This window comes from Oncorhynchus nerka, linkage group LG20 (assembly GCF_034236695.1).
Source record: "Oncorhynchus nerka isolate Pitt River linkage group LG20, Oner_Uvic_2.0, whole genome shotgun sequence".
NCBI classification, from domain to species: domain Eukaryota; kingdom Metazoa; phylum Chordata; class Actinopteri; order Salmoniformes; family Salmonidae; genus Oncorhynchus; species Oncorhynchus nerka.
This window is the reverse complement of record NC_088415.1, coordinates 87579592-87601513: the sequence shown is the minus strand read 5'-3', so window position 1 is coordinate 87601513 and position 21922 is coordinate 87579592. Positions and strand designations below refer to the sequence as shown.

Here is a 21922-nt window from a genome sequence, read left to right as displayed (position 1 = left end):
GTGAGAAGGTCAACTTCCCCACAGAACAGGAAATGGAGCCCACTGATCAGACAAGTCTCAGTATTCATACCAGTTCCAGATCAACCCCACGTGTGCAAGGTGCACATGTACTTTAAGACACAAGAACTACAGATATAATATCTACCGTTGACTCTATGACTGGAGAGTAACCCGGGAGATCGTTCAACTACAAAGGTAAACACTTTGGTTGTTTTAGACAGGATCTTGTTTGTCTTTTGAAATGTTTATCTTTGAAATGTACGTGCTTTGACTTTGATGACTTTGCTTACTTAACACGTCTGTGAATGGACGCTTTAATTGTAGCGGCATCATCTGTTATGTTATCTTACGGTCTGGAATTACACTCTTTCCAGGTTTGAGGTTTAATGCTTGTTCTGGTACTGAAAGATAAGGGCGTGGTTGCTCTTAATGCGATGTTGAATTGCTCATATTTGGCCTTGTAACATTTTCATGTCATGCTGAAATTGTTATGTGCTACTACAGTACATGGTGAATGCACCAATTTGTAAGTCGCTCTGGATAAGAGCGTCTGCTAAATGACTTAAATGTAAATGTAAATCACAAATACAGCCCATTGGCCAGTTTATGGTTAAATACTTGAACATACACATCAGCTTTGGTTAAATAGGCAATCTGGGATTGGTACATCCTTTGTGGACTTATAATTAATGATAACCATTAAATGCCAGATTGCCCAATTAAAGCAAACACATGTCTTTTTACAGCAGCAGCCAGTAATTGCTTATGTATTCAATTATAAAACAGAGGGAGCATTTGACCACAAGAACATTCAACATATGTAGCCTACAGTCACTATCAACAAGCACTATATCTCTCTCTCTCTCTCTCTCTCTGCACAATAAATCATTGTTGATAAGGCGTTGGCCTTTCTGTCTGTCTGTCAGTCAGTCTGTCTGTCTGTCTGTTCTTTAGTGTGTCACTTTATGTGTCAACGCAGAAGTAACATGTCCACAGACCACAGTGGCAGCTGAAAGCAGCCTCTTTGCTAGAACAGGATGATGTGGAACGTCTATTAATGTGTCTGTTTCAATGAGCTATCAGGTCGATGGGTGGCTGGATGGGTGGCTGGGTGGGTGAGTGGGTGGCTGGATGGGTGGGTGGGTGGGTACTTGGATGGGTGGCTGGGTGGTGGATGGGTGGGTGGGTACTTGGATGGGTGGCTGGGTGGGTGGATGGGTGGGTGGCTGGGTGGGTGGATGGGTGGCTGGATGGGTGGATAGATGGCTGGCTGGGTACGTGGGTGGGTGGCTGGGTCGGTATTTGGGTGGGCGGCTGGCTGGATGGGTGGGTGGATGGATGGCTGGGTGGGTGGGTGGATGGATGGCTGGGTGGGTGGCTGGATGGGTGGATGGATGGTTGGGTGGCTGGATGGGTGGATGGATGGATGGGTGGATGGATGGCTGGGTGGGTGGGTGGATGGATGGATGGGTGGGTGGGTGGATGGATGGGCCTTTGTCAAACAGTTTTTTTGAGAAGTATCTAAACGTGTAGTCTTGTGCACTAGACACTTCATCCCTAAGCTGTGTTGAGTTGATGGAGCTGAGTGTCATGAGAGGAGCATGTTGTTTCCAAGCCTGCGATATGTCACAATGCCAAGTTTGTTATTTCCCCCTCCATTAAAAACACACAGATCCTGTCAGATAGAATATAGCAGAATCAGGATCTGGAACAAAAACCCCACATTGTTTTACATCAAGCATTTTGACATTCATATGGAAACAATAGTCACCCCATGCAGCCCTTTTTCTGTTCCTCATTACAGCTTAAATGGATGGTCTGTTTACTCGTCTGGCGAAACAGAATAGAGTGGAACTATTCAGGCGTTAGCTATGCTGGGTGGACAAGGACTCAGAGAGTGAAAGAAAGTTACTATATATATATTTACTAAAGTTCTAATCTGGACCAACAAAACTTGGTTCAGATGTATTCTTTACTCCATACTATGGATCCTCAATTTGTCCCTACATATGGTCTCGTTATGCTGATCCGATGTTCATACGAGTTATGGTTATAGAATGCCTCTCACCTTTGGCGAGACGGTGCTCCTATCTAAAGGAAATACTTGAAGAGATGATCCATTTGGCCAGAGCTGCCTGCTACACATGTACTGGTGCATATTTTACTTAACGTTGGCAGTAAACGCTCCCCATTCTCCATATGGATTAACTCAGTAGCTAACTTGAACAGGCCTCTCTGTAAGAGCATCAGACTTTGCTTATGGGATGGTTTATTGTGCCGCATAGCCTCTCTGTCTTAAAGGTCCAGTGCAGTCAAAAAAACAGGATTTCTCTGTGTTTTATACACTACCGTTCAAAAGTTTGGGGTCGCTTAGAAATGTCCTTGTTTTTGAAAGATAGGCAACTGTTTTGTGCATTAAAATAACATCAAATTAATCAGAAATACATTGTTAATGTTGTAAATGACTATTGGAGCCGGAACGGGTTAATTTTTAATGGAATTTCTACATAGTCGTACAGAGGCACATTACACTGCCTTGCAAAATTATTAATTGTTTTTTTCTATTTTGTTGCATTACAACCTGTCATTTAAATGGATTTTTATTTATATTTCATGTAATGGACATACACAAAATACACTGGCCCAAAAAATAAAGGGAACACTTAAACAACACAATGTAACTCCAAGTCAATCACACTTCTGTCAAATCAAACTGTCCACTTAGGAAGCAACACTGATTGACAATACATTTAACATGCTGTTGTGCAAATGGAATAGACAACAGGTGGAAATTATAGGCAATTAGCAAGACACCCCCAATAAAGGAGTGGTTCTGCAGGTGGGGACCACAGACCACTTCTCAGTTCCTATGCTTCCTGGCTGATGTTTTGGTCACTTTTGAATGCTGGCGGTGCTTTCACTCTAGCATGAGACGGAGTCTACAACCCACACAAGTGGCTCAGGTAGTGCAGCTCATCCAGGATGGCACATCAATGCGAGCTGTGGCAAGAATGTTTGCTGTGTCTGTCAGCGTAGTGTCCAGAGCATGGAGGCGCTACCAGGAGACAGGCCAGTACATCAGGAGACGTGGAGGAGGGCAACAACCCAGCAGCAGGACCGCTACCTCCGCCTTTGTGCAAGGAGGAGCAGGAGGAGCAGGAGGAGCACTGCCAGAGCCCTGCAAAATGACCTCCAGCAGGCCACAAATGTGAATGTGTCTGCTCAAACGGTCAGAAACAGACTCTATGAGGGTGGTATGAGGGCCCAACGTCCACAGGTGGGGGTTGTGCTTACAGCCCAACACCGTGCAGGACGTTTTTCATTTGCCAGAGAACACCAAGATTGGCAAATTGGCCACTGGCGCCCTGTGCTCTTCACAGATGAAAGCAGGTTCACTCTGAGCACATGTGACAGACGTGACAGAGTCTGGAGACGCCGTGGAGAACGTTCTGCTGCCTGCAACATCCTCCAGCATGACCGGTTTGGCGGTGGGTCAGTCATGGTGTGGGGTGGCATTTCTTTGGGGGGCCGCACAGCCCTCCATGTGCTCGCCAGAGGTAGCCTGACTGCCATTAGGTACCGAGATGAGATCCTCAGACCCCTTGTGAGACCATATGCTGGTGCGGTTGGCCCTGGGTTCCTCCTAATGCAAGACAATGCTAGACCTCATGTGGCTGGAGTGTGTCAGCAGTTCCTGCAAGAGGAAGGCATTGATGCTATGGACTGGCCCGCACGTTCCCCAGACCTGAATCCAATTGAGCACATCTGGGACATCATGTCTCGCTCCATCCACCAACGGCACGTTGCACCACAGACTGTCCAGGAGTTGGCGGATGCTTTAGTCCAGGTCTGGGAGGAGATCCCTCAGGAGACCATCCGCCACCTCATCAGGAGCATGCCCAGGCGTTGTAGGGAGGTCATACAGGCACGTGGAAGCCACACACACTACTGAGCCTCATTTTGACTTGTTTTAAGGACATTACAACCAAGTTGGATCAGCCTGTAGTGTGGTTTTAATTTTTTTTTGAGTGTGACTCCAAATCCAGACCCTCCATGGGTTGATAAATTTGATTTCCATTGATCATTTTTGTGTGATTTTGTTGTCAGCACATTCAACTATGTAAAGAAAAAAGTATTTAATAAGAATATTTCATTCATTCAGATCTAGGATGTGTTATTTTAGTGTTCCCTTTATTTTTTTGAGCAGTGTATAATGTTTACATACCCTAATTACTCATCTCATATGTATATGTATATACTGTACTTCATCTTGCCATCTTTATGTAATACATGTATCACTAGCCACTTTAAACTATGCCACTTTGTTTACATACCCTACATTACTCATCTCATATACTGTACTCGATACCATCTACTGCATCTTGCCTATGCCATTCTGTACCATCACTCATTCATATATCTTTATGTACATATTCTTTATCCCTTTACACTTGTGTGTATAAGGTAGTAGTTTTGGAATTGTTGGGTTAGATTACTCGTTGGTTATATTAAGAACAAGCATTTCGCTACACTCGCATTAACATCTGCTAACCATGTGTATGTGACAAATAAATTTGATTTGATTTGATTTTTAGTCTAGAGCATCAGCATTTGTGAGTTTGATTACAGGCTCAAAATGGCCAGAAACAAAGGCCTTTCTTGTGAAACTTGTCAGTCTTGTCAGAAACTGAAGATCCAGTACAATGCTGTGTACTACTCCCTTCACAGAACAGCACAAACTGGCCCTAACCAGAATAGAAAGAGGAGCGGTGCACAACTGAGCAAGAGGACAAGTACATTAGTGTCTAGTTTGAGAAACAGACGCCTCACAAGTCCTTAACTGGCAGCTTCATTAAGCAGTACCTGCAAAACACCAGTCTCAGCATCACCAGTGAAGAGGCGACTCCTGGATGCTGGCCTTTTAGGCAGAGTTACAAAGAAAAAGACATATCTCAGACTAACTAATAAAAAGAAAAGATTAAGATGTGTAAAAGAACACAGACACTGGACAGAGGAACTCATTGGATGTGTCAGGGCTTGCAAACGCAAGCCTACCAGACGAGCTAAATGCCTTCTATGCTCGCTTTGAGGCATGCAACACTGAACCATGTGTGAGAGCACCAGCTGTTCCGGACGACTGTATGATCACGTGCTCTGTAGCCGATGTGAGTAAGACCTTTAAACAGGTTACAATTCACAGTGAGTACTCAGTGCATGCGCTGACCAGCTGGCAAGTGTCTTCACTGACATTTTCAACCTCTCCCTAGCCCAGTCTGTAATACCTATATATTTTTCAAGCCAACCACCATAGTCCCTGTGCCCAAGAATGCCAAGGTAATCTTTCTAAATGACAACCGCCGCGTAGCACTCACATCTGAGAGTTCCAAACCTCTCTGCCAATAACAGATAGTTTTCAATTTTCTCCTCCCTACTCAGACCACAACCAGATTATTGCTTGAGAAATTGCCCTTTCCTAAGAAGCTATTTTTTAAATTCGTTTTGACCATTTGAATTGAAAACAATCACAGTAAGTTACTCAGAAAGGATTTGATATTGAGATAAAAACAGCTGCATTGAACCTTTTTAAAAAGCAACTCTTGTCCTCTAATAAAAATGTGTCCACCTCTCAAAGTACAAGCAACATGGAAGCACTTTGAGCCGTCACATACCACACTGCCACATTGAGTCTCTGTGCCACTGTGGGCATTTAAAACATGCTAACTGGGTACCATTCACTTACAGCGTTTTTTTCGGTTAGAAAAATGCTAATATTAGCAGTTGGTGTCAGTAAAAACCAAGGATGGGATTACAGCCTTTCTTTATCCATAGACTGCATTTATGCAATTTAGCTGAATTATCCCTTTAATTATGATTTTACAAGTTGAAGTGGTTTTGGTTGATTTGGGCTATTCTCTGTCAACTCCAAGGATGTCATGTTTACGGCTCACAGGAAGTTGGTGGTCACCTTAATTGGGGAGGATGGGCTCGTGGTAATGATATCAAACATGGTTTCCATGTGTTCCATGCCATTCCATTCACACCATTCCAGCCATTATAATAAGGCGTCCTCCCCTCAGCAGTCTACACTGGTTGGGCTCATTGATGGTCTTCTTGCGTGTAGCCATTTGTTTTAAACAACTGCTGCTTGTTCTCTGTAACAGATGGAGGACATAGACACTATGTTCACTGACCTGCTGGGAGAGATGGACCTCCTAACACAGGTAAGTTATCACTGGGACCACTCTTATTCATAAACTACACTTCCCATGATTCATCAGAACATCAGCAGCTGTGTTAAATAGTTTTTTTTTTAAATTGAGACTGTAGCGGTTTTTAACCCAAGGACTACAGCTGGAAATTAGCCTTTTCATTTCCAATGTATTCTTTTTAAAATGAATGTAGAGAAGATGTTGATTTATTATGAATGACGTAAAAGTGTATGATGAGAAGTAATATCATCTGGTTTGAGTAATGGACGCAAGCCACTGATTTTAAGGTTGTCGTAGGATGAGGATGTCTTCAAGCACTTTTGGTCCTCCATGACACTATTATGTATGTAGCCAGACTAAACATTTTGACACAAATAGAATACTGGCTTAGGCCTAAACTATGTGCATTGTATGCCATGCATTAAACTCCTCTTAAAGGGACATTTCAGTATTTTACACCTTAACGTTAGATTTTTAGTACCTTTATTTAAACTAGGTAAGCCAGTTAAGAACATATTCTTATTTACAATAACGGTCTTACCCCGGCCCAATTGTGCACTGCCCCATTCTTGGCCAGATCCAGTCCCTGGATTCAAACCAGGGCCTGGAGAGACACCTTTTGCACTGAGATGCAGTGCCTTAGACTGCTGCGCCACTTGGGAGCCCAAAGTAGTCTATGGACCAGGAGAAACTATAATCCATGGCTCGGTTTTCTTTAAACAGCCATTACAAACTTCAGCTAACTTAAGCCACCGCTAGTTAAACATCAATGAAAGTGATAGGGACAAACAAGGAATAGAAATTTAAAAAAAGAACCAAATTAACTCAATATCTATCGGGTTTGACTCTGCCAAATCCCTTCATTGATTTTCAGCTGATTGCGCTAGATAAAGTTAGCTGAAGTTTATAGTGGCTGTTAAAAACATGGATTACATATTCTCCAGGCCCATAGACTACTTTCAGGGTGAGGAACCATCTAACATCAAGTTGTAAAATATGGATCTTCCCCTTTAATGAATGTAGATCTAAGGACAGGAGTGGTCCTAAATGGCAATACATTAAAATCGTACACTACGCAATGGGTCAATTAAACCTCATATGGAGAACCACAAATGTGTCACTGTCTAACAGGGTCTTATCCAAATTAGGAAGAATCAGGAATTAGGAACCATTTTTATTTGAATAATCATTCTTCCTGAATTTAAGAGGATCAAATGTAATCCAATTATGGCCATGATTGGATTTATACATAATTTGGGTTATTGCCTGGGAGCATGCAGGCTAATCAGACCTCAGAATCCATCCATAGTTTGCTACCCAATGACTCAAAGGGCTAAAGGTTTAATTGAGCGTGGCTTTGAACATGAAAACAGATGTTTGTCTCTACATTCATCAGGTTTCATGTGTGCCAGGGGAGATCATATGCAGGTCGGCAGGTCGCACACAGTCTATAGACTGTTTAAGATATATAATTACTGCTGTTGCCTGCTGGGGATGTTTATGAAAACATTGCATTACATTTTTAATAATCAGTTTCTCTCTGACATCACATCATTGCCGTAGTGCAGAAATATAGCTTTCTTCTTTATATTTCTGTTATCTTTCTATTTGATATAAAAAATATATATAAGGTCTGAATTCTGACTGTGTTCCACACAGCTTATAAGCATGGCTACACAGAACGTCCTTGAAGAAAATAAAAAAAACGGAATGTTTTTCTAGAGGGATTTTTTAGAATGAACTTACAAATGCTGCAAACATTGTTGGAGTGTTCTCTACACTCTTAGAAAAAAGGTGCTATCTAGAACCTCCCCGAAGGAGAACCCTTTGAAGAACCCTTTTAGGATTCCAGTAAGAACCCTTTTGAATTCCACAGAGGGTTCTACATGGAACCCAAAAGAGTTCTACCTGGAACCAAAAAGGGTTCAACCTGGAACCAAAAAAGGTTCTCCTATGGGGACAGCCGAAGAACCCATTTGGAACCCTTTTTTTGTAAGAGTGTATGTAAAACATACAATTCCTGTCTGTTCATGTCCTAAAATATCTGTATTCAAACTCTTCATCTGAACCCTTTCTCTTGACAGAGTCTTGGGTATGAAACGGACTCCTCAGAAATATCATCCAGCAGTTCACAGATAGAAAACAACTTCTCTATTGGGTTCACAGATTTGAAAGGTGAAAAACACCAGCAACACTCGGTCATCAAACAGTTATCTCTAGAGTTGATGCATATGACATACTGTAAATGTATTTCAAGCCTTGCTTGCCAATAACAACCTTACTAAGCACATTTGACTAGTACATGAGTTAGACTGGTAAAATAATTAATTAGAAGGGAAGTAGTTGTGTTGTCCCATTTACCCACAACCCTTTTTGATCAGATAAACCCTACCTCCTCTAATTTTCATCTTCCTCTCTGGTAGAATCTCTAAATGAGCTAGAGGATCACGACCTTGACGCTCTGATGGCTGATCTGGGGTCAGATTTGACGGAGACAGAGGAGACACTGAATGCAGCCAAGACGGGACATGTCCACACACAACAGCACAAGTCTGGCCTCTACACCCCGCAACAAAATGTCCAAGCACCTATCCCCTCCTCCTCCTCCTCCTCCTCCTCCTCCTCTCTCCCTCCTGAACCCTCTGAACCACTGCCAGCGGTAACTTCCCATAGATATACTGTACGCTGTAATGTGTGACTGACTGGGGTTGGAACGCGGGTTTCCTGCTCACCACAAGACTGTTAGCCCTCAGAGCTAAAAGCTAGGCATTAGCCAGGGGAGCTAATGTAAGTCTTCAGGTCTCAGGGAGGAACACGTAACTATTTCTGTTATAAATGCAGGGGTACACAACATCAGGCCCTTGAGTTCTGCAGTTATTTTAATGCACATGTACATTAATGCATTTGAACTTTTCTGTTTTTGTAGCTATTTACTTCCGATATACAGTAAAAGGTAGCACTGCTTTACACTCTTGCTCTTTTAATTAAACATTATACCTTCATTTTTCCAGGGAGAGGCTGAAGCACAAGCCAGAGCTGACAAAATCAAGCTGGCACTGGAGAAGCTAAAAGAAGCCAAAGTTAAGAAGGTACATTGGGTTAATTTCACTAAACCGGCTATAATAGCAGCTTCACTTTGTGAGGAGTTGAGATACCTCTACCTCATGTATATCACTGTGGGGTTTGGAGGAAAACACCTATATATATAGGTGTTTTCCTCCAAACCCCACAGTAATCATCTAGTAATCGTTGTGAAATGCTCGTCACATAGAAATAGAATGACTAGAATGGCTATCCCCATTCAAGTCAATGATCTGTGATGGGTGAACCGGTGGCCATATTGAGTGTTACCCAATAATTACTTATATGTCTATGGTTGTTCCTATGTACATCCTTGTAGTTGGTGGTCAAGGTGATGATGAGCGATGGCAGCTCCAAGACACTGATGGTGAACGAGAGACAGACGGTGAGGGACGTGCTGGACAATCTGTTTGAGAAGACCCACTGCGACTGCAGCGTGGACTGGAGCCTATGTGAGACCAACCCTGAGCTGCAGGCTGGTGAGGCTCACACACCAGACCTGGGTTCAAATAGTATTTGTTTCTGTCAAATACTTTGAGCGTTTGATTGAGCCTGACTGAAATGGCAGTTGGGTGTCGAGTTTGTACTTTTTAGACTCTTCCATTGGTTCCATTGCACCAAGCAAGTTCAGTCAAAGTATTAGTGGTATGATTTAAGATATGATATTGTACAGTATGATTTAATGTACATCATTTTCAGAAAGCAATTGAAGTTCCTATTTTTTTCTCAATACAGAAAGGGGGTTTGAAGACCATGAATATCTGGTGGAGCCTCTTTCTGCATGGACACGAGACAGTGAAAACAAAATCCTTTTCCTTCTGAGACCCAACAAATATCTCCTCTTCAAAGACCCCCAGGTGAGTACAGTAGAGTAGACCTGGGAAGTATTGATTCGGCACCAAACGGAATAACATTTACTGAAACTACTTGAACTTCACCAAAAACAAATGTCAATTTGTGTTTTCTGTTGCAAAGTTGCAATTTTTTTTTTTTTTTACATTTACTGTTGCTTGCCCTTATGACCATGGCCCAGAGTTCACACAAAACAGTGAACTGTGCTTTCTAATTTAACAGTGAAATGGTATGTTGCATGGTTGCTACATATGTCTCTATTTTTGCCAACTTTTTACCAAATGAAAGAGTTGGTTATAGTAGACAAACTGGCAGCCAAGCTCTGTGTTTTAGTTCCATTATTGATATCCCTGTGCTGACATTTATATTTGTATTTATTATCGATCCCCATTAGTTCCTGCCAAAACAGCAGCTAATCTTCCTGGGGTCCAGCAAAATGAAGGAGGTTTATACCATTAGAAAACATTACAATACATTCACAGATTTCACAACACACTGGGTGCCCTCAGGCCCCTACTCCACCACTACCACATATTTACAGAACTAAATCCATGTGTATGTATAGTGCGTATGTTATTGTGTATGTGTATGTGTGTGTGTGTGTGTGTGTGTGTGTGTGTGTGTGTGTGTGTGTGTGTGTGTGTGTGTGTGTGTGTGTGTGTGTGTGCGCATGTGCCAATGTTTGTGTTGCTTCACAGTCCCCTCTGTTCCATAAGGTGTTGTTTTTTTTAATCAGTTTTTTTTTATCTAACATTTTCTTTTCACCTCCAAGATATTCTACCTATGGAAGAAACATAAACAATTTATGAATGAGATAAAAGAATGCCATAAGGAACTTCTGCTAAAGGTGAGTTATCATCACAAACACACCTATAGAGGATTCTGTAGCTTATATAATAATAATAATAATAATAATCTATATGCATCTTCATATAGAGCATTATGTAGCTTATATAATAAACACATTCACTGTACTAATATTTTTATTGAAGGAGTTCTCCTTCCTCTATAGCAAATCAGATTTATCCAAAACCCTCAAACACTTCCACACACACCTGATTTTAAACGTCTGAATCCAGGAACATTTTGAGGGTCCGTCTGTCATCATCCCAGACCTGGAGGGGCCGCTGTATCTGAGGGAGGACAGGAAGAAATCGTGGAAACGTCGCTACTTCCTGCTCAGAGCTTCTGGGATATACTATGTGCCTAAAGGAAAGACAAAGGTACAGGAAGTAACATAATAACCATCAAAGTCCAGCAAGTCCCGTAAACATCTTGTCCAAACATAGAAAGTATTTTTGATATACAGTATTACAGGCCATTTCTAAACTTTTACAGAGACCTATTCATGTTGTTTCTACATAGAACTGAGGTAAACCCGTTTTTAATTTTTAATTAGTGAGGACGTCTACATTCATTCCTTCATATTGGGACATTTCCCATCAAAACAGTGCTGTAGGAAATCCTTAATAACTTACGACATCTTCAGTAATATGATCCATATGAACTGAATTCTGCTTGTCCGGGTTTTTTAATGTTTTTCTCCCTTGGCAGACATCCAGGGACCTGGCGTGCTTCCTTCAGTTTGACAAAGTCAACATCTACACCACCACTGATTACAAACAGAAGTACAAAGCACCCACTAACTTCTGCTTCATCCTCAAGGTAGGCCATCCACTTCAGAGGAAACAATAGCATGATGGTTATTCATTTATTTTTTTCTTCTCCCATCAACACCTTGATGTAACAGATGAGGTAAAACACACACACACACACACACACACACACACACACACACACACACACACACACACACACACACACACACACACACACACACACACACACACACTTTTGACAGGCTGAAAAGAAGCACAGGGTCAGTGACAGTGTAATGGCCCTGGAGTGATTGTGGGGGTTAACTCAGCCTCCTCAGCAGGAAGAGGCGTTGTCGTGACTGTGTTGTTGTGTGTGGACCATGGTAATTCCTTAGTGATGTGGACACCGAGGAACTTGAAGCTCTCTACCTGCTCCACTAAGCCCTGTCAATGTGGATGGGGGCGTGCTCGGCCCTGCATGGTTTGCAATACAATACAAATGCAAAGTTTTGAGGGCCAGCAAGGCAACAAATATTTGAATGTTTGCATGTTTAAATATAAAACATGTTAACAGGAAGTTGTGTCCTATTGTGTCTACTATAACACATTGCCACGACGCCACCACACACCGACATCTGACGTGGATGTTGCTATAGTTTAGTGTGGTCCATCAGAAATCACTATCTATTATGAGGAACGAAAGAGAGACAGAGAGAGAGAAAGAGACAGAGACAGAGACAGGTCGAGAAAGAGAGAGACAGGTTGAGAAAGAGAGAGACAGGGAGAGACAGAGCGAAAGAGAGAAAGGGAGAAAAAGTGAAATGGAGACAGAGAGAGAAAAACATAAAGAGAGAGACAGCGAAAGAGACAGAAAAAGAATGAAAGCAGGGGGAGTGAGGTGTCAAGAGAGAAATAGAAATGAGAGAGAACGAGAGAATGAGAGAGAGGGAGAAAGAGAGAAGCAGACAGACAATCAGGCAGACAGACAGAGACAGACAGACAGACAGACAGTTATCAACTTAAACAACCTGTCAGTCATCAAGAGGCTTTTTAATAAGGAACGTTTCCCCTACCGAGAATATAATTTTCTCAGACAAAGAATGACAGCAGAGGGAATGAGGTGTCAGTTGGTTGACGTGGGGGCAGGTCTGACACATGCTGGGTTGTGGCGTCCCTTCAAAAGAGCGTTCAGGGTCGGATACTTAGAACCTTGCAGCTGGGTTGAGCTGTGTCTGATGGTCCTTAGTTTGCAACTACAATTCACCACTCAAGCCCAATGTTCTCTCTGGGTTGAAATACTACTTGAAATCTTTCTACTACTTTGAGCTTTGTTTACTTAAGCCTGCTTAGAGTGCCAGATGGGAGAAGTTTGCGCTTTTTCTACTATCCTATTTTTTAAAACTTTAATTTCTATTTAACCTTTATTTAACTAGGCAAGTCAGTGAAGAACAAATTATTATTTACAATGACGCCCTACACCGGCCAAACCAGGAAGATGCTGGGCCAATTGTGCGCTGCCCTATGGGACTCCCAATCACGGCCAGTTGTGATACAGCCTGGATTTGTACCAGGGTGTCTGTAGTGACGCATCAAGCACTGAGAGGCAGTGCCTTAGATCGCTGCGCCACTCAGGAGCCCAAGATCTATCCCTGTGTTACCTCTGTTATCTCTGTTACCTCTGTTATCTCTGTTACCTCTATCTCTGTTATCTCTGTTATCTCTGTTACCTCTGTTATCTCTGTTACCTGTTACCTATGTTATCTCTGTTACCTATGTTATCTCTGTTACCTATGTTATCTCTGTTACCTCTGTTATCTCTGTTACCTTTGTTATCTCTGTTATCTCTGTTTCATATTTTCAGGAAATCAACAGCTAAGTTGATGATAGTGATGGTTTTCATGGTAAGCTCAACCAGTAAGGAAGTGAATGTAGTTTAATTTAGTTCACAAGAATGGACTTAGGTCAGTTATAATAGGTCGCAATAGGTCAGTTACAATAGGCCAGTTATACTAGGTTAGTTACAGTGTCTTGCGAAAGTATTCGGCCCCCTTGAACTTTGCGACCTTTTGCCACATTTCAGGCTTCAAACATAAAGATCTAAAACTGTATTTGTTTGTGAAGAATCAACAACAAGTGGGACACAATCATGAAGTGGAACGACATTTATTGGATATTTCAAACTTTTTTAACAAATCAAAAACTGAAAAATTGGGCGTGCAAAATTATTCAGCCCCCTTAAGTTAATACTTTGTAGCGCCACCTTTTGCTGCGATTACAGCTGTAAGTCGCTTGGGGTATGTCTCTATCAGTTTTGCACATCGAGAGACTGACATTTTTTCCCATTCCTCCTTGCACTGAGCTCGAGCTCAGTGAGGTTGGATGGAGAGCATTTGTGAACAGCAGTTTTCAGTTCTTTCCACAGATTCTCGATTGGATTCAGGTCTGGACTTTGACTTGGCCATTCTGGATATGTTTATTTTTGAACCATTCCATTGTAGATTTTGCTTAATGTTTTGGATCATTGTCTTGTTGGAAGACAAATCTCCGTCCCAGTCTCAGGTCTTTTGCAGACTCCATCAGGTTTTCTTCCAGAATGGTCCTGTATTTGGCTCCATCCATCTTCCCATCAATTTTAACCATCTTCCCTGTCCCTGCTGAATAAAAGCAGGCCCAAACCATGATGCTGCCACCACCATGTTTGACAGTGGGGATGGTGTGTTCAGGGTGATGAGCTGTGTTGCTTTTACGCCAAACATAACGTTTTGCATTGTTGCCAAAAAGTTCAATTTTGGTTTCATCTGACCAGAGCACCTTCTTCCACATGTTTAGTGTGTCTCCCAGGTGGCTTGTGGCAAACTTTAAACGACACTTTTTATGGATATCTTTAAGAAATGGCTTTCTTCTTGCCACTCTTCCATAAAGGCCAGATGTGTGCAATATACGACTGATTGTTGTCCTATGGACAGAGTCTCCCACCTCAGCTGTAGATCTCTGCAGTTCATCCAGTGATCAAATCAAATCAAATCAAATTTATTTATATAGCCCTTCGTACATCAGCTGATATCTCAAAGTGCTGTACAGAAACCCAGCCTAAAACCCCAAACAGCAAACAATGCAGGTGTAAAAGCACGGTGGCTAGGAAAAACTCCCTAGAAAGGCCAAAACCTAGGAAGAAACCTAGAGAGGAACCAGGCTATGTGGGGTGGCCAGTCCTCTTCTGGCTGTGCCGGGTAGAGATTATAACAGAACATGACCAAGATGTTCAAATGTTCATAAATGACCAGCATGGTCGAATAATAATAAGGCAGAACAGTTGAAACTGGAGCAGCAGCACAGTCAGGTGGACTGGGGACAGCAAGGAGTCATCATGTCAGGTAGTCCTGGGGCACGTTTCCTAGGGCTCAGGTCCTCCGAGAGAGAGAAAGAAAGAGAGAATTAGAGAGAGCATATGTGGGGTGGCCAGTCCTCTTCTGGCTGTGCCGGGTGGAGATTATAACAGAACGTGGCCAAGATGTTCAAATGTTCATAAATGACCAGCATGGTTGAATAATAGTAAGGCAGAACAGTTGAAACTGGAGCAGCAGCATGGCCAGGTGGACTGGGGACAGCAAGGAGTCATCATGTCAGGTAGTCCTGGGACATGGTCCTAGGGCCCAGGCCAGTTGAAACTGGAGCAGCAGCATGGCCAGGTGGACTGGGGACAGCAAGGAGTCATCATGTCAGGTAGTCCTGGGGCATGGTCCTAGGGCTCAGGTCCTCCGAGAGAGAGAAAGAAAGAGAGAAGGAGAGAATTAGAGAACGCACACTTAGATTCACACAGGACACCGAATAGGACAGGAGAAGTACTCCAGATATAACAAACTGACCCTAGCCCCCCGACACATAAACTACTGCAGCATAAATACTGGAGGCTGAGACAGGAGGGGTCAGGAGACACTGTGGCCCCATCCGAGGACACCTCCGGACAGGGCCAAACAGGAAGGATATAACCCCACCCACTTTGCCAAAGCACAGCCCCCACACCACTAGAGGGATATCTTCAACCACCAACTTACCATCCTGAGACAAGGCCGAGTATAGCCCACAAAGATCTCCGCCACGGCACAACCCAAGGAGGGGGCGCCAACCCAGACAGGCTGACCACAACAGTGAATCAACCCACCCAGGTGACGCACCCCCCCCAGGGACGGCATGAGAGAGCCCCAGTAAGCCAGTGACTCAGCCCCGTAACAGGGTTAGAGGCAGAGAATCCCAGTGGAAAGAGGGGAACCGGCCAGGCAGAGACAGCAAGGGCGGTTCGTTGCTCCAGAGCCTTTCCGTTCACCTTCCCACTCCTGGGCCAGACTACACTCAATCATATGACCCACTGAAGAGATGAGTCTTCAGTAAAGTCTTAAAGGTTGAGACCGAGTTTGCGTCTCTGACATGGGTAGGCAGACCGTTCCATAAAAATGGAGCTCTATAGGAGAAAGCCCTGCCTCCAGCTGTTTGCTTAGAAATTCTAGGGACAATTAGGAGGCCTGCGTCTTGTGACCGTAGCGTACGTGTAGGTATGTACGGCAGGACCAAATCAGAGAGATAGGTAGGAGCAAGCCCATGTAATGCTTTGTAGGTTAGCAGTAAAACCTTGAAATCAGCCCTTGCTTTGACAGGAAGCCAGTGTAGAGAGGCTAGCACTGGAGTAATATGATCAAATTTTTTGGTTCTAGTCAGGATTCTAGCAGCCGTATTTAGCACTAACTGAAGTTTATTTAGAGCTTTATCCGGGTAGCCGGAAAATAGAGCATTGCAGTAGTCTAACCTAGAAGTGACAAAAGCATGGATAAATTTTTCTGCATCATTTTTGGACAGAAAGTTTCTGATTTTTGCAATGTTACGTAGATGGAAAAAAGCTGTCCTAGAAATGGTCTTGATATGTTCTTCAAAAGAGAGATCAGGGTCCAGAGTAACGCCGAGGTCCTTCACAGTTTTATTTGAGACGACTGTACAACCATTAAGATTAATTGTCAGATTCAACAGAAGATCTCTTTGTTTCTTGGGACCTAGAACAAGCATCTCTGTTTTGTCCGAGTTTAATAGTAGAAAGTTTGCAGCCATCCACTTCCTTATGTCTGAAACACATGCTTCTAGCGAGGGCAATTTTGGGGCTTCACCATGTTTCATTGAAATCTACAGCTGTGTGTCATCCGCATAGCAGTGAAAGTTTACATTATGTTTTCGAATAACATCCCCAAGAGGTAAAATATATAGTGAAAACAATAGTGGTCCTAAAACAGAACCTTGAGGAACACCGAAATTTACAGTTGATTTGTCAGAGGACAAACCATTCACAGAGACAAACTGATATCTTTCCGACAGATAAGATCTAAACCAGGCCAGAACATGTCCGTGTAGACCAATTTGGGTTTCCAATCTCTCCAAAAGAATGTGGTGATCGATGGTATCAAAAGCAGCACTAAGGTCTAGGAGCACGAGGACAGATGCAGAGCCTCGGTCCGATGCCATTAAAATGTCATTTAGTGATCATGGGCCTCTTGGCTGCATCTCTGATCAGTCTTCTCCTTGTATGAGCTGAAAGTTTAGAGGGACGGCCAGGTCTTGGTAGATTTGCAGTGGTCTGATACTCCTTCCATTTCAATATTATCGCTTGCACAGTGCTCCTTGGGATGTTTAAAGCTTGGGAAATCTTTTTGTATCCAAATCCGGCTTTAAACTTCTTCACAACAGTATCTCGGACCTGCCTGGTGTGTTCCTTGTTCTTCATGATGCTCTCTGCGCTTTTAACGGACCTCTGAGACTATCACAGTGCAGGTGCATTTATACGGAGACTTGATTACACACAGGTGGATTGTATTTATCATCATTAGTCATTTAGGTCAACATTGGATCATTCAGAGATCCTCACTGAACTTCTGGAGAGAGTTTGCTGCACTGAAAGTAAAGGGGCTGAATAATTTTGCACGCCCAATTTTTCAGTTCTTGATTTGTTAAAAAGTTTAAAATATCCAATAAATGTTGTTCCACTTCATGATTGTGTCCCACTTGTTGTTGATTCTTCGCAAAAAAATACAGTTTTATATCTTTATGTTTGAAGCCTGAAATGTGGCAAAAGGTTGCAAAGTTCAAGGGAGCCGAATACTTTCGCAAGGCACTGTATAATAGGTCACAATAGGTTAGGTATAATAGGTCAGCTACAATAGGTCAGTTACAATAGGTCAGTTACAATAGGTCAGTTATAATAGGTTACAATAGGCGAGTTATACTAGGTTAGTTATAATAGGTCACAATAGATTAGTTATAATAGATCACAATAGGCCAGTTACAATAGGCCGGTTATAATAGGCCAGTATTAATAGGTCAGTTATAATAGGTCACAATAGGTCAGTTATAATAGGTCGCAATAGGTCAGTTATAATAGGTCAGTTACAATAAGCCAATTATAATAGGTCACAATAGGTTAGTTATAATAGGCCAGTTATAATAGGTCAGTTACAATAAGTCAGTTATAATAGGTTGCAATAGGTCAGTTATAATAGGTCAGTTACAATAAGCCAATTATAATAGGTCACAATAGGTTAGTTATAATAGGTTAGTTACAATAGGTCAGTTAAAATAGGTTACAATAGGTCAGTTACATTAGGCCAGTTATAATAGGCCAGTTATAATAGGTTAGTTATAATAGTTCAGTTATAATAGTCCGCAATAGGTCAGTTACGATAAGTCAGTTATAATAGGTCAGTTACAATAAGTCCGTTATAATAGGTCGCAATAGGTCAGTTATAATAGGTCGCAATAGGTCAGTTACAATAGGCCAGTTATACTAGGTTAGTTATAATAGGTCACAATAGGTTAGTTATAATAGGTCACAATAGGTTAGTTATAATAGGTCACAATAGATCAGTTACAATAGGTCAGTTATAATAGGTCAGTTATAATAGGTCAGTTACAATAGGTCAGTTATAATAGGTCACAATAGGTCAGTTACAATAGGTCGCAATAGGTCAGTTACAATAGGCCAGTTATACTAGGTTAGTTATAATAGGTCACAATAGGTTAGTTATAATAGGTCACAATAGGTTAGTTATAATAGGTCACAATAGATCAGTTACAATAGGTCAGTTACAATATGTCAATTACAATAGGTCAGTTATAATAGGTCACAATAGGTTAGTTATAATAGGTCACAATAGATCAGTTACAATAGGTCAGTTACAATATGTCAATTACAATAGGTCAGTTATAATAGGTCACAATAGGTCAGTTATAATAGGTCAGTTACAATAGGTCAGTTATAATAGGTCACAATAGGTTAGTTATAATAGGTCACAATAGGTCAGTTACAATAAGTCAGTTATAATAGGTCAGTTATAATAGTTCACAATAGGTTAGTTATAATAGGTCAGTTACAATAGGTCAGTTATAATAGGTCACAATAGGTCAGTTATAATAGGTCAGTTACAATAAGTCAGTTATAATAGGTCAGTTATAATAGTTCACAATAGGTTAGTTATAATAGGTCAGTTATAATAGGTCAGTTACAATAAGTCAGTTATAATAGGTCAGTTACAATAGGTCAGTTATAATAGGTCAGTTACAATACGTCAGTCATAATAGGTCAGTTACAATAGGTCAGTTATAATAGGTCACAATAGGTTAGTTATAATAGGTCACAATAGATCAGTTACAATAGGTCAGTTACAATATGTCAATTACAATAGGTCAGTTATAATAGGTCACAATAGGTCAGTTATAATAGGTCAGTTACAATAGGTCAGTTATAATAGGTCACAATAGGTTAGTTATAATAGGTCACAATAGATCAGTTACAATAGGTCAGTTATAATAGGTCAGTTACAATAGGTCAGTTATAATAGGTTGCAATAGGTCAGTTACAATAAGTCAGTTATAATAGGTCAGTTATAATAGTTCACAATAGGTTAGTTATAATAGGTCAGTTACAATAGGTCAGTTATAATAGGTCACAATAGGTCAGTTATAATAGGTCAGTTACAATAAGTCAGTTATAATAGGTCAGTTATAATAGTTCACAATAGGTTAGTTATAATAGGTCAGTTACAATAAGTCAGTTATAATAGGTCAGTTATAATAGGTTGCAATAGGTCAGTTATAATAGGTCATAGGTCAGTTATAATAGGTCAGAACCATGTCTGACAATGATTTGTTTTTAAAGGTACATCACCGGAAGTTGAGTTCCTAACTGTTACCTGGAACTTGAGCTTATATTTCCACGGTACGGGTTATAACGGCAACGTACGAGCTGAATCCATTTCTGTTTTGGACACTATTTTCTAAAGGTTTTAAGTTGGTGTGAAAAAAAAGTGTATCTTCAAATAAGGGATTTGATTTAAAACAGGCAACAAAGTTATGGTTCAAATTAGGGGCCTTTTATTTTTTTACTCCCCATTTATTTTGGGTGTATGGGAATGTTCATGCATTCTTAACATGATCGAGAAAGGTTCTTACCATTGCTAGTGAAGTACACATGGAGCTCCATCATAGGTCGCCTCCTGCAGGCTCGTTGATGAACTTCTAAAAAAATAAATACTGGACTCCTTGAACAAAGACGTATTGCATCAAGCATCAATGCAGTCTCTCCTGACAGATATTGCATGCATGGGAGATTTAGCTGTAGGTGCATTGATTACCATCAATACAATATGTTCTGGTCTTGCCCTGTAGCATCCTCAGATCCAGAAGGAGTCCCCGTACATCAGGTTCCTGTGTTGTGACGATGAGCACACTCTCTCCCTCTGGGTCAACTCCATCAGAGTAGCCAAGGTAATACTCTACTCATACCCTTTACTCTACTCATACCCTTTACTCTACTCATATCCTTTACTCTACTCATACCCTTTACTTTATGTGTACCTACCCGTATCTATCTTTGTTTAGTATGGGGCCACCCTGTATCACAACTATCAGAAGGCAGTGAGGAGAGCCTTAACCACCACCTCCACTCTGCATGTGACCAGTCTCCCTGTCTCCAGCCCTCCCACACATTCTACTGGGCACATAGGTGACACGCACGCACGCACGCACGCACGCACGCACACACACACACACACACACTCTCTAAATAATATATTATTTTCCTTTCCTCGGCAACAGTGAGGGCCAATGGACATCCTGATCAGGACGACCTCTCTGAACCGCCCCCAGACTTTATTCCCCCGCCCCCTCCTGGGTGGGGCTCTGGGGTCTAGGGATGGAGCTCCGCCCACTCACCCATGACTTCTGTAGAGGACGTTCTCAACCTACCTACCTACAGACAGACAAGCCCAGTGTTCATGGACCAGAGCGATGCTTTTAAAAAATAGCACCTCGGGAGGTGACAGGCTCTGCTCCAATACTTCAAAATGCATTCTTCCTTTCTTCCCTCCTTCTTTAAGTAACTGATCTGACAAGATATGATTGGACAACGCAATGCAGTGGAGACATTTCCAAACCAGTGACTGATGGGAAAGGGGGGGATACCTAGTCAGTTGCACAACTGAATGCATTCAACTGAAATGTGTCTTCCGCATTTAACCCAACCCCACGATGCATGTTCTTGGGTTATTTATGTATTGAATTGTATTATTTATGTAATAAGTCAGAATTATTAAAGCCTAAGTTAACCACAGTAAAGCTATGTTGTAATTGCAACCTGATGATGATGTACAGCATGTTGGTATGACGCTTTATCAACACAGACATAATTGGCTAAGCCAGATCAACTCCTATAGTATTTATTACATGCTGATGAACATCTCTTTGGCATTGTGCTTCATGTCTACCATGCAAACTCCTGTTACTATCTGTTAGTTGACAATTCACTTTACTGTTGGTCATTGACCTTACTTCAATGAAAAACTGTGATGTAGAGTTGCTATGGATAGTGTGTTGCAATGAAGTGGCTAAGTCATATGTGTGTGTGTGTGTATATTAATGAGTCGTATTATTGGGTGTTAAATTGTTTGGCAAAATGCCATAGAAACTAATTGGATTTCTTAATAATAGATTCCATTTAGCTGACACTTTTATCCAAAGCGACTTACAGTCACGCACGCGTACATTTTAATGTACGAGTGGTCCCGGGAATCAAACCCACTATCTTGGTATTGCAAGCTCCATACTCTATCAACTGAGATACAGAGGACAACTCTACCACTCTTCTCTCTT

At 41.8% G+C, this 21922-nt stretch overlaps 1 protein-coding gene across 1 annotated transcript; it reads left to right on the top strand.

Annotated features, from left to right (window-relative positions):
• Positions 1–35: 35 nt before the first annotated feature.
• On the top strand, positions 36–21667 carry LOC115115268 (amyloid beta A4 precursor protein-binding family B member 1-interacting protein-like). Its single transcript, XM_029643772.2, has 13 exons — positions 36–195; positions 6162–6221; positions 8294–8384; positions 8633–8868; positions 9221–9298; positions 9610–9769; positions 10026–10147; positions 10915–10989; positions 11222–11365; positions 11697–11807; positions 20441–20539; positions 20654–20777; positions 20870–21667. Exons 2-13 carry the CDS (start codon positions 6162–6164, stop codon positions 20962–20964), a joined length of 1395 nt encoding a protein of 464 aa, XP_029499632.1. The 5' UTR covers positions 36–195; the 3' UTR covers positions 20965–21667.
• The last annotated feature ends 255 nt before the right edge of the window (positions 21668–21922 follow it).

Coding starts and splice junctions, on each gene's coding strand:
- LOC115115268 (XM_029643772.2), top strand. CDS start 6,162: ATGGAGGACATAGACACTATGTTCACTGACCTGCTGGGAGAGATGGAC. Junction 6,222..8,293: donor AGATGGACCTCCTAACACAG/GTAAGTTATCAC, acceptor TTCTCTTGACAG/AGTCTTGGGTATGAAACGGA. Junction 9,299..9,609: donor AAGAAGCCAAAGTTAAGAAG/GTACATTGGGTT, acceptor ACATCCTTGTAG/TTGGTGGTCAAGGTGATGAT.